Below are 11924 nucleotides of genomic sequence, written 5' to 3' on the forward strand. Positions count from 1 at the left end.
CTCCTCATGTCATCCTCAGCACTGCACCATGTAAGATGGTTTTATTTCTATGATTTATTTATCCACCCATCTACTGTATACACTGTGCGCCATTAATAGGCAAGTAAGTATTTTTGAATAATTGTTTCTATGCACATTTTCCAACTCCATACCATATAACTTGAATGCTTATTGGAGTTAATCATTTTCAAGTGATATGTATTTGTGTAACGAGGGAGGGTGTGGCGAAAGTGAAGAACACCTTATATGAAGATGTACATGATTATAAGGCAGCTTCATTACTTCAGGGGAAATGGGCTAAACACAGACATTTAACTCATGCTGAAAAGTCAAAAAAAGTTGTAAAATGCTATTCAGTCGAATGCAACACTCTTGAAATGGCTAGACTTTTGAGGCGTGACCACCGGACAATTAAACATTTTGTTGCCCTAATAATTGTGTCCGCGGTGTTTAAGTGCTTTGTGAGTAGCATAGAGGGAACTACAAACTTATTCTAGTTATACAACCCTGTTTTGTAAAATGAAAAATACCCAGTTTTATGTATGGTGGTGAGACAGCTACAGAAAGAAAAATAAATAAAACACTGATGTTGCAGCTTAAAGTTTGACAGCACTCATATTGTATAATTTGCTGTTAGTATAAAGCAGTTGAATGTGTTGATTTATGTAAAGATTAGAATATATTGTATACCATTAGCGTGTAGCATGGAATGGGGACTTAACTATAAAAAGTAATACTGTATGAAAAAAAGTACTGCAGGCACAACAAGCAAAAAAACCCTACATGAACACAATGACACCGGCCTGAATCTGAAATACTGGTGTTTATTTGTTGGCACATTTATATTACAATCTTCAGTCTTCTCACACTGGTTTTATTCCACAGTCCCAAATGACAAAAGAGAGGAAAAGAAAATTCCAGTGACACATATACCTTGGAGAACACAATTACGAGTATGTAACTTCAAGGCTGAGGTCAACGGCTAGAAGTGCACGTGTGTTTAGTTTGTTACTCAATTACAAGTATTTGGGGTAAGCAGCTTTTTTCACTCAATTTATAATTATTTTCTAATTACCAAAGTTATTCAGTTATGAAAATGACCACCTGACTATAACGCTATTAGAAACTGAACGTTACAATCCTCAGCTGCAAAGTGATGTGCTTTTAATATTTTCGCTTTAGCCACTAGATGGGGTTATATATTTAAATCATCACCTTTGGTTAAATAAAAGGAAATTACCTTTTCTGAATATTACGTGATCTGCTCTTAATATTTCCTTCTCTGTTTTTTCCAAGTTCAGGAGCTTCAAACTCACATACAAATAAGACAATTTTGATAGCAGAAATCCCCAGTGAGGAAAGGGTAGATGCGTTCGCTCCATTGTTAATCCACATGAACTCCAACATCCCTTTGTGGAGACATTTACTTCATAAATTTCCTCCTGAACACCAGCCTACATCACTTAACTCATGAAGGGAACTGTCTGAATTTCTTTTGGAAGGGAGTTTAAAAATAAAAAAGGACAGTAATACTTATTGACTAAAGCCAAAGTGCATCCTCTGGCTGTAAGGGTGCTAAGTTAGCTATATACAAGACATTAGCTTGTCAATAACATTACAGATTAAAAGAACAAACAGAAAAAAAAAGAACAAGTGGTCATTAATAATTAAATTGCTGGCTGTTACTTGTGGAAATCCTCCTCACATTCATTTTGACAGTACCTGTCACCCACATCAAACCATTAAGAGCAAATGCATCATCGCCAATTACTCAGGGATAGGTTTTAGGTTGTTCTGAGCCATAAACATCCCCTTAACATCCAATTGTACATTTCAATGAAGACTGAAAGGTCTAATCAACATAAAACATTTTTTATGAAGTGCCAGGTAGGGCATCATAAAGAAAGACTTTGGCCACCACACCTTTCTGATACAAAGCAATAAAATAAGTTTAAAGTCTCCAACTGTTGCAACAGAGACTTTAGACTCCTTTTTGAACTGTCATTCAGAAAAACACATTTTCAGTCTGGGATTACAAAGAGGCCAATATCTGGAGTCTGTCTAAAGCTCGATTTGTTGGCAGAGTTGTGCCCCCCAATTAATGGGAGAAAATACCTTGTTTTAGATCCACTAGCTTTCAGTTCTCAATGCAATTTCCCATGACGGCTTCAATATACATCTGCTACTGTACTTAACAGTAACCCTTTTCAGCAAAAAGCTATAAAAAAAAATTTAAATAAAATTGTTGGCCAAAATTGGCCAAAGTTATCAGCTGGTGAACAGAGTGGAGCATTTAGTGGCCAAGGAGCTTTAAATTTCCCACAAGAATTGGTGGAGACCAAAACGGAGCTAAAAGAAGTGAATATTTGACTTGAATTTAACAAATGGACACAGATGCAACACCTGGTGTGTAAAGATGTTGACCATATTAATTAGAAAAAGTGATAATATTTCTATGTTGTGTTTAGAACGCGTTTCCTTGTCCGTAAGTAGCCAAGTGGTTTAAGTATTTACAAAAGACCAATAAAAGAAACCCTCTATGGGAAATTACACTGACCTGAGATAGCGGAACAGCTGCTGGCTGTAAAAAGACCTCAGGTTTTGAAAACTCAGACTGCGGTTACTTAGTTAAAAAAAATTTTACTACTTAATTTTATAGTTTGGCCAAAAATGAGGGTGAAAACAGTTATCCCTTACCATTTTAAAGTTTGTTTTAGTCTAAATAAATGTAAGGATTTTCAATATTCACTCTCACCTACTAACACAGCCACATTCCTTGTTGTTAAGCCTCAAATGTACTGTATGCTATCGCAAGAGAAAATTTCCAACAGCTCCAAAGCCAACAGGATTAGTTCAATCACTTCTTCCAGCCTCACTTGAAATTAAATGTACGGCTCACAGATGTGTAAGAGGCGTTTTGTCATTTTTACTCTCACCTTTGATCTATACAGAAATAAACAATTTACAATAAAAACCTCTAACATGCTATCTACAGCGCCTCCAGTTTCACAGTATTGAGCCAGCTGCCTCCGCCACATCGTGGGCCAAGTAACGCAGCTCAGCTAAAGAGACTTTTGCCAGACGTTAAGAGAGAAAAACAAAAACTAGTATCCAAAAGCATTTTACATGTTAAAAACGAGGTCTTAAACTGTACAAGGCTTGTTTGTTCTGCATCTTGCCAAAGACAGCATTTATAGATTCCATTACTTTCAATGTCAAGCAGGTGTTTGAGTGTTTTTGGGGATGCAGATTAAATACTAAAAGGAAGGGTTAAAAAAAGAAATCATGACGATAATGAAAAGTGCCCACTAAAGTCACCTGTGCTATGTTACGAACACAATGTAAACAACTGCTTTTAACCAAACTGAATGTGAGGAGTAAAATATGAAATGGGTTTTTAATAACTTAAATGATGTGTTGAATTTTTGAAATTACAAGTCCATGATTTTTAAATCTATTACTATTTTAATTACCATTTTAACCTCATAGTATGTGGAGGAAGACTGTGGTCAGCCACAAGACAAGAAAGCATTTTAAAAAAAGAGAACAAAAAAAAGGGATTAAAAGGAGGTAAAGACACTGAGGAGAAAGGTGGTTCATGTTACATTGGACGTTGACATTCTTTCACCCTCTTTACAGTATATACGCACTGTTTGAGAGTGAAACTTGTAGTGCTTGGCTAGCTTCCCAAATAAGAGAGAAACACACTAGACACTAAAGACTAGTCAGGGGCCATATCCTTCTGATTAAAGAGACATCAACAACCACGATAAGGACCAAAATGAAGAAAATCCAGACCTTACCACAAGTCTGTTGCACAGTCAGCATCAGGTCACTCGAGCAAGTGACGCAACAAAACAGTGCTCATGCAAGACAAGTCATTTCCCACAATTCTGTTCATTCAGATACAGACAACGTTTCCTATCCTTATAACAGGTGAGGGAGTACACTAATGGGCACATTCATTCACAGAAAAATAACGTTAGGAAGGAAACGTTAAAAAGATCACCAAAAGCATTCAGCTTAAGCACTAAGTATACACTTTTACATTACAACAGTAAAAAGTAGTTCTTGCATTCAATAAACACCACTCTAAGGGCGCATTAAGGAAAGAGGGTGTGAGGGGACATTTCATGCAGTTGTCAGTAAAAAGAAAAAAAGAGGGGTCAAAAATTTTACATTTACAAAGTGTTTCAGACTATTCACCCGACACTTGTCATCAAGTCTGTGCCACAGTTCTGGCACAAAGGAGTTGGCAAGGCAAACCATGTTATTGAGACAAAAGAGTAAGAGAAGAGAAATGACACAAGTAAGAGCGCAAGTGGTGGCGAAAGCTCCTGGGGGTGTCAGAGTTATGGTTTTAGTTATCTGATATCCGAGACGGAGCTCTGATTGATGCTGTAGGTAGGGGAGAGGTCCCCACCTATCGTGGCCACCAAAGGTGTTCCGTTACTGGTCAGGCAACTCTCCTGGAGAGCCTCGAAGTAGGTGGCCTGCACAGGCTTGTGACACTGCAACACTTGTACGGCATCGTCTATTTTAAACCATTCCCTTTTTCTCCCTGTTGACAGAACAAGACACCATTGTGGAGCAAGTTTAGACATGAGACACAACATGAGATTTTTATGAAAATAGATTTTGACTAATTATCAGTACTGTACAGAGCTTTAAAGTGAAAATCACAAGGGCAGGAACAAAGCCTGGGAAAGCAAAAATAAGCTACAAATAGCATGTGACTGCCTGAGAACTTTGTCCGTATGATCCCCATTTTGACAAGTAAACAAATTCAGTGCTTTACCAATGTTGACAGAGTCCTCCCAGTCCTCCAGCACCTCTGTTACAATAAGAACATAGACGTAGGTTCTGTGTTTCCTCTCTTGGTTCTGTGGGGGAAACAAAATGAACATGTTTTCACTTCTCATTCCCAACATGCTGTATGTTGACATATGAAGACCAAAAAAAGTACAGCAAACAAACGTCACCTCAAATACTCCAACTAAGCGCCCTAAAGTCCCCTTCACACCAGCCTGTGAAATAAAAGACAAACTATTAAAATGGTGAGCAAACAGTTACAATGGACAACTAAGGGCTGCATAAGGACTAAGGACAACTTACACCTGTATAATAAAATGCTATCTTATACCATGATAATAAACTCCATATTTTTGAACCTCATAGTGTTTTGTTGAGACTAGCAGAGACTGATTTAATGTGTGCTTATTTTGAAACTGTAGTTTGTGTTGTGGTGGCTTACACTATGCCACAAGATTTTATCCTCTGCAAATGAATTCCGTCTAATTCCTGTCCTGTTGCTGAATCCTCAAAATAAAAAGTAAAAAATGCGAAAACGCTTAATTTGACTAGAAGCTGAAGTCATGTACTCATAATCTCTTGAAGTCACAAGTCACTGTAAACAGTAAAATAAAATTTGTTTGGCAATCTAAGATCTGGAAACAGACATTTATAATCACAAAGAGTTAAATGGAAATAATGTTTTTGAACATTTACGACCAACTGTAACTCAAACTACAGGTATACTATATATACTATATTTACAGTATAAAATTGTGTTAGCGTGGCAACTAACAGTTTTCAATCAATCATGATTTTATCTGACAGTTATTTTCATTATTAACTGATTAATTGTTAACAAAATGTTACAGAAACTAGAAAAAAGGCAAATAATATCTCAGGACCCCAGTCTTGTCCTGTTTTTTTCCTACCAACAGTGAAAAAAACGGAAGATATTCAACCTTCAATTATAGAACACACAGAGGACATATTTTAGAAGCTGGAACCAGCACATTTGTTATTGTCGCTTAAGAAATGACTCAGTTACCAAAATATCCAACTTCTCTGTCAAATCAGTTAATTGAGTAATTGTAGCATGTCTAAATTCTACAGCTGCTAAATACATGTAAACACCTCCGTTCAGCTATCACTTACTGCCACATGGTGACAGCTTCTCTACAAGATGTTTTGAGTATCATCAAAGGATCATGTGAAAAGGTCAGAAACAAAACAGAAAAAGCGCTTTGCTGTCAGTTGCGGTTACTCTTCCTATGAAAAATGGGAAATGTTTGAAAAACGTCACAACCTTTCACGGAGAAAGACAACCTGAACCATTTCAAACTGCATGTTACCTTTAAACACATTCTAATAACAAATCTCCAAGGTAGAGCTCAACTCCCAGAGGTGAATAGTAGGTCAGGTTTAGATACAGAGCCAGGCCACTTGCTGACATCTTTGCAGCTTCTTCTCCTTAGTTCCAGTTTCAGTCTATAAATAAATGTTGACTGCACACACTGTACCATGGACTGTGGTCTCTTCAGGCCTTCAGCAAGATCATATGTAAAAGAACAGGCCCACCTCTAGAAACTCGTGCCAGGGATTAAGTAATAGGCCAAAAGTCAAACTGTATGTTTTTAGTAGGTGGAAACATCTCCCAACTCAAGCTTTCATGTAACTGAACTGGGCATCATTTTGGAAGAAGTCATACAGTATTGAGGCTGCATTACAAGTTATGCAATCATGTCCCGTGTCTTCGGTATGACAGCTGAGCATAAATTGGGACAATCAGCCACAGAAACCCTCTGTGACCTTTGGCCTGTTCCTGAGTGCTGTGTCTTCACCGTCATCCTTGGAGAGACTCCAGACCAATAAGCATAAGCGATCACTCACTGCTCATATGGTCATCAGAATAAACTCTCCAGGATTAGGATTTGTCCCGTTACACCACCGTACAATAAGAGGCTTAGGAAGCCACAGTATGTGGTGATGCATTGAGCACCACTCAAAGTTTCTGAATGCAGCCTTTTAGTACTCTTAACAAACCTCAACAGTAGTGTGACATTGCTTTTGACCCTATGGAAATGTGCTGGCAAGCAGCAGCAACCTGCAACCGCCAAAGCTACCAAACAGCAAGAGCCAGGATAAGGGTATGATACCAGCATCCATCAGTGTGATGGATCACACACACAGAGAATAGCCTTTATTCATAGTTTTCACGTGATGCCACATTCCAAAGAAAAAGCTCCCTTAGAAGGCAAAAAAAAAAGACATTTTCCGTTGCCCGCCAACCAGGAAGCAAGTGATACACTGTTAATTTGAGTTTGTTATTTTTGCCAAATTGTTGGATGGCTGTTGTGCTTTCGGATGCACTAATCGACAAGGAGACAAGCCTGAGCTTTGTTAGGTGAGGGATTCCCTACAAGGTAAACGTAAACATTACAAGAGTCGAGTGCTGGCAAGAATCTGGCAGTTTGTAACGGCAGAAATACAACAACTGGTGCTGTATATGGATCGCATATGGATGTATATGGTCGGGTCCATATCTATCTTTTTCTTGAGTTGAGAGAACTCAAGACTCTATCTTGGTCTGTTGTTTTGCCCTCCTGGTCACCGCGCATGTCACGTGACCGAAAACTATGAATATGGTCAGTGACCCACCAAGAGCAGACAGCCAGGTGAGATTCAGTGCCTTGTCGCCATTCTGATCATAATGCCGAAGCAACAAACTGCATGTACACAAGAGGGAGTGCATTTGGTGGAGGCTTTTGTGTGTCCAATTATTAATAATTATTTCTAGGCTTGAGTACCTTATATCTACAGATAACGTTCAGTTGAATACACACACAGACATAAAAGATACAAGTATAAAGTAAGATTTTAATTGCCAAGTGCTTACAGCAAATACACTTATCATATGTGGCAATTCCAATGCAGGCGATTCTAGCCAGTTGACATTATTCGATTACCATGAATCTAGTTCCTAAGCCAAATGTTTTGTCGCTAATTTGGGCACATTTTGGCTTTGAGCCAGATGACAAGGGGCAGAAGGCAAACTTGGATGAGGCAACATGCCACATTCGTAGGAAAAAAGTATCTGCCTCACAAGGAAATCTATCTAAACTAAGATCACATGTTTTAATTAACCATCCTGCTGCGTTTGCCTGGCTTGGCAGCAGCACACCTGCCTCAGGAGGAAGTACAGCCTCAGGCCAGCAGCGACAGTTGGGAGTCTCTGAGGCATTTGCAAGAGGAGCAAAGCACCAACGTGACAGCAATCAGTGGTGATCAGAAAGTTCAGATCCTCTCTTACACCGAACAAAGTGAACATATTTATTTTACCTGCCAAAAAGTATTAATACCACAAAATAAACCAGCAGGATATGCCAATTCACTTTAGAGCTGTTGTACAATGGGGATTTATTGTTTTTACTGACTCATAAGCTAGCCTACTTACCGACAGTTAGTTACTGTTAATGTTGCCTTTTTATGTTGCAATTTGTTGTTGTCATTACCGGCTTATAGGATATTACAGATAGTGATTTGATACAGAGTATATGTTCACTTTTAATGCCAAACCAGGCTATAGCCTTATTATAGCTGCAAATTTACTTAAAGCATACAATTTGCCAGTAAACCGCTCTGATGTTGCTTTTCCACAGCAGCAAGAAAAAAAAAAAATAAATACATACAGTCACAGCCCTATTTGTGCTACACTTTTGTGGCTTAATCTACAAAACTTTCAATCTCTGTAGCACCAATGTTATGTGTAAAAAACAAAAACAAAAAAAAGTTAACATACAGTCCCGGAAAGACATTTTGTCCTTCAAAATGCCTCTGTAACAAGGATGCTGCTGTTAAAATAGAACTGTCAGAACATACAAAAGGATGAAAGCTGATTGTTTTCCTTCATTTGCCGTATTTCTGGGATTGGATAGTGCTGCAGTGAAACCGCTGGGCTGCCAGTGTTCAATCTCAGTCTGACCTCCTGTGACACCTAAACACTGCATTGTAACATGATGCTATGATACAGCTTACATGTTGCTAGGCTCTCCCTCTCTGTTCATGCAAACAGGATGACTGCATTGACGAAATGGGTTTTGAGAGCAAGGTATTAGGCCTAGTGTTAAATACAGACATGATTTAATAGAAATGAAATACAATACATCTTATGAGCCAACTGCAAATGGAAATCCATTCTCAGAACAATATTCCTGGCTATGAACTAAGTCTAGAAAGGCATGTTTCACACCCTTGTTTCAGATACAAGGGTCAAGTTAAGTTTGCCAGTGCAGTCTACTTCCTTATCTGGGAACATTATTCAGTTACAAGGAAAGAAAGGATAATTATTAATTATAACAATTATGGAAAACAGTTAAAAAGGACCAACCTCTTCACACACTTCTCGAGCTGCAGCAACATTGGGCTCCTCCTCTGGCTCCATTCCCCCTCCAGGAACTATCCACTTGTCAGGATGTCGACTACTGCTCACCAGCAACACCTGTAAAGCATCCCATACAAGACTGGTTAGAGCAATGCAGTCTAACTTAATGTTGTTTTGTTAACAGTGTTCATATTACGCAAGTGTTGATATTCAGTGATCTGACTGTTAGTAATAGACGCCAGAGGCCAAACCCCAACATGTGACACAATAGCTACCAGTCAACTACAACACTGAAAACTATCAAGACTAGCACTGAAGTGACCTGTAGCTGAGTTAACCATTTGAGCAAATCAAACGTCTTTTTTTCAGTGGCAAGCAATGAGTTACTGAGTTTTACTCATTCACGTTCATGGATGTCAACAATGTGTTGGAGAAAAGCTGAGGCTTGGATGAGTGCCGATCTTGTAGACTACAGTCTGTGGTTAAAATTTCTAGCTACGTGCAGGTCATACTGATGCGTTTCCTCTACTTTAGCCAGAATGAGGCATTAGTTTGGTCTCAATTCGTCTCCTTCCCTGGTTAAATGTTTCCACTACAAAGACATCTTTGTGCGTGTTGTTGACTGGGCATCAGCTTCCCAAATCGCCTCTGATCTCAAATAACCCTTTGCTGGCTACTTTGAGTGATTTTCATGAGAGAGCGCACGAAGGTATCGAGTGGCACATTAACTGTTACGTTAACTAACTAACGTTAACTTACGTGGTGAAATTTGTACAAAACGAAACCGATTTTGGGCTCGTCATCAAGCCATGTGACTGATCCAAGTGTTAGTAATATAAATTTCAAGTAATAAAGTAAACAACGCAAAATACACCGTAATGTAAGCGTACCAGGTTACGTTATCACTAATTACCAGTATCGTAGCTACCGTTACATTTCAGTCCAATGTTTGGCTAGCAATAGCCTACCAGTTGCATTAACGCTAAAATACTAACAGTTTTTACCTCGTCAAATCACCCGTAGCTTGAGTATCAAAATGTTTATCCTGTCACTTAACAAAGCTAAACAATTATTTCTATCCAACCGCATCTCATTGTGTTAAAGTCAATCATCACTGCCTGTGCTGTGGGCTGTGGTCGCTGGCCGAGAGCCGGCTGCCCACAACAGCAACACGGCTAGTTAGCAAGCTAACGTTAGCATTAGCACGCAGCTAACAGGTTGACTAGCGCTGAGTAGAAAAACCCGAGATTGCTATGTACAGCTAAAGATGCTTATATAACACTTGGGTAAGTACGAGCTTCAAACTAACGTTTAATGATCTACACCAGAAGACAATTCAAGAGTCTGAGAAAAAAACTAGTCAGTTTCCAGCTGGCATAAAATCACTGCTGTGTTGATAAATGTACCGATTTACAGACAGAAGACACAGAAAGCAGCTATGGTTGCTAATGCTAGCTTGGCCCGCCAGACAGCGACATCCCCGGACTCACCTCTTCCTCAGTCTCGCTCCTGAAACACAGACAAGCGGCCCGCTTCTTGTACCCATCCCCGTCGTACGTCCGGGTTTGGTTTGACTTGAGCTTCATCATTTCAAAAGGGCACAGAAGTTTAAAAGTACAGCTAAGTTTACCACTTATAAAGATGATGGTTGTAGACGCAAAGTCCTCCTCCGGGGAACCTCGGGGTTTTACTTAAAAGAAATAACTTCTTCTTCGCTTCATTTTCACACACCTAGGCACATCTACGGCACGGTCGCCATTACAAGGAGCCGCTACGCCCACGACGTAATTTAACCTTTAATAGCTCGGGGAGCGTAAGAAAAGTACCTATCAGGCGTTAAAGAATTGGGGCAACGGATACGTTGAAAACGCAACACCACGCTCTGACTGGAGTGAGCCGGTGAGGGAAACTGGCACTTTTGGCTCTAACTAGCTTTCCACGGCCACTTGTTTGAGGCTGAATTAAGTCTGTTCCAACTTACTTTGAAAAATTTTAATGTAACGGTTTCCATGTACTATGATGTCAAAATTACAAAATGGCTGTATTGCTGGTTTGATTCATTCGTTTCAGCACCGCAGGTAATGGACAGCGCCTGCCTCAAAAGTGATCCAACAATGTGAACAAATAAAAGTGGTATAGGCGTATCTAACATGTCCGTTCAACCTTGCCATATTAACAGTTTACAGTTAGTAAATCGATAAGGCAAGCTTAATCAGCAACATCGTTTCAGTAATTTTTCAAGCAAAAAAAGCACAAACACTTCTGAAATGTGATAATTTCAGCTTTTCTTTCTGACGGTAAACTAAATATCTGTGGATTTTGAACTGTTGGTCAGACAAACTGGGTATTTTTTTAAACTATTTTCTGACATTTAAGAAGACAAAACAATTCATGTATTTATTGAGAAAATGACCAGCTGATTGATTGATAAGGGACCTGGGGCCATATTACAGATACTTCCTAACCAGCAGATCCTATCTTAACTGCTTTGTAACCATGGTAATAAGGGGGTAACAGACATAATAGCTGATAACCGATTTTGGATCGAGTATTTAGGATTTCCTAACCTGAGATAAAATAGGACGAAAAACCCTATCTTAGACTCTTTCTATCTTAAGACTTAAGATGGGAACTTTCTGTAATAGGGCACCAGATTCTTAATTGCAGCTCTTAAACAAATTACCTTAAAACAATTATTTGATTATAAAAATGTTGTCAATTAATTTTTGGTCAATGAAATAATTTATTAATT

General features: G+C 38.9%; 1 protein-coding gene across 1 annotated transcript; it reads right to left on the reverse strand.

Moving 5' to 3' along the window:
• Window positions 1-804: 804 nt before the first annotated feature.
• Window positions 805-11026, reverse strand: nudt3b (nudix (nucleoside diphosphate linked moiety X)-type motif 3b). The gene is made up of 5 exons (XM_046076505.1): window positions 10663-11026; window positions 9179-9289; window positions 4983-5027; window positions 4799-4883; window positions 805-4561 (listed from the first exon to the last, which is right to left on the reverse strand). The coding sequence occupies exons 1-5, from the start codon at window positions 10759-10761 to the stop codon at window positions 4365-4367; spliced, it is 537 nt and encodes a 178-aa protein (XP_045932461.1). The 5' UTR covers window positions 10762-11026; the 3' UTR covers window positions 805-4364.
• Window positions 11027-11924: the final 898 nt, after the last annotated feature.

This window comes from Micropterus dolomieu, linkage group LG18 (genome assembly GCF_021292245.1).
Source record: "Micropterus dolomieu isolate WLL.071019.BEF.003 ecotype Adirondacks linkage group LG18, ASM2129224v1, whole genome shotgun sequence".
Classification (NCBI taxonomy): domain Eukaryota; kingdom Metazoa; phylum Chordata; class Actinopteri; order Centrarchiformes; family Centrarchidae; genus Micropterus; species Micropterus dolomieu.

Coding starts and splice junctions, on each gene's coding strand:
- nudt3b (XM_046076505.1), bottom strand. CDS start 10,761: ATGATGAAGCTCAAGTCAAACCAAACCCGGACGTACGACGGGGATGGG. Junction 9,290..10,662: donor GGAGCGAGACTGAGGAAGAG/GTGAGTCCGGGG, acceptor GATGCTTTACAG/GTGTTGCTGGTGAGCAGTAG. Junction 4,884..4,982: donor GCTTAGTTGGAGTATTTGAG/GTGACGTTTGTT, acceptor TTTCCCCCACAG/AACCAAGAGAGGAAACACAG.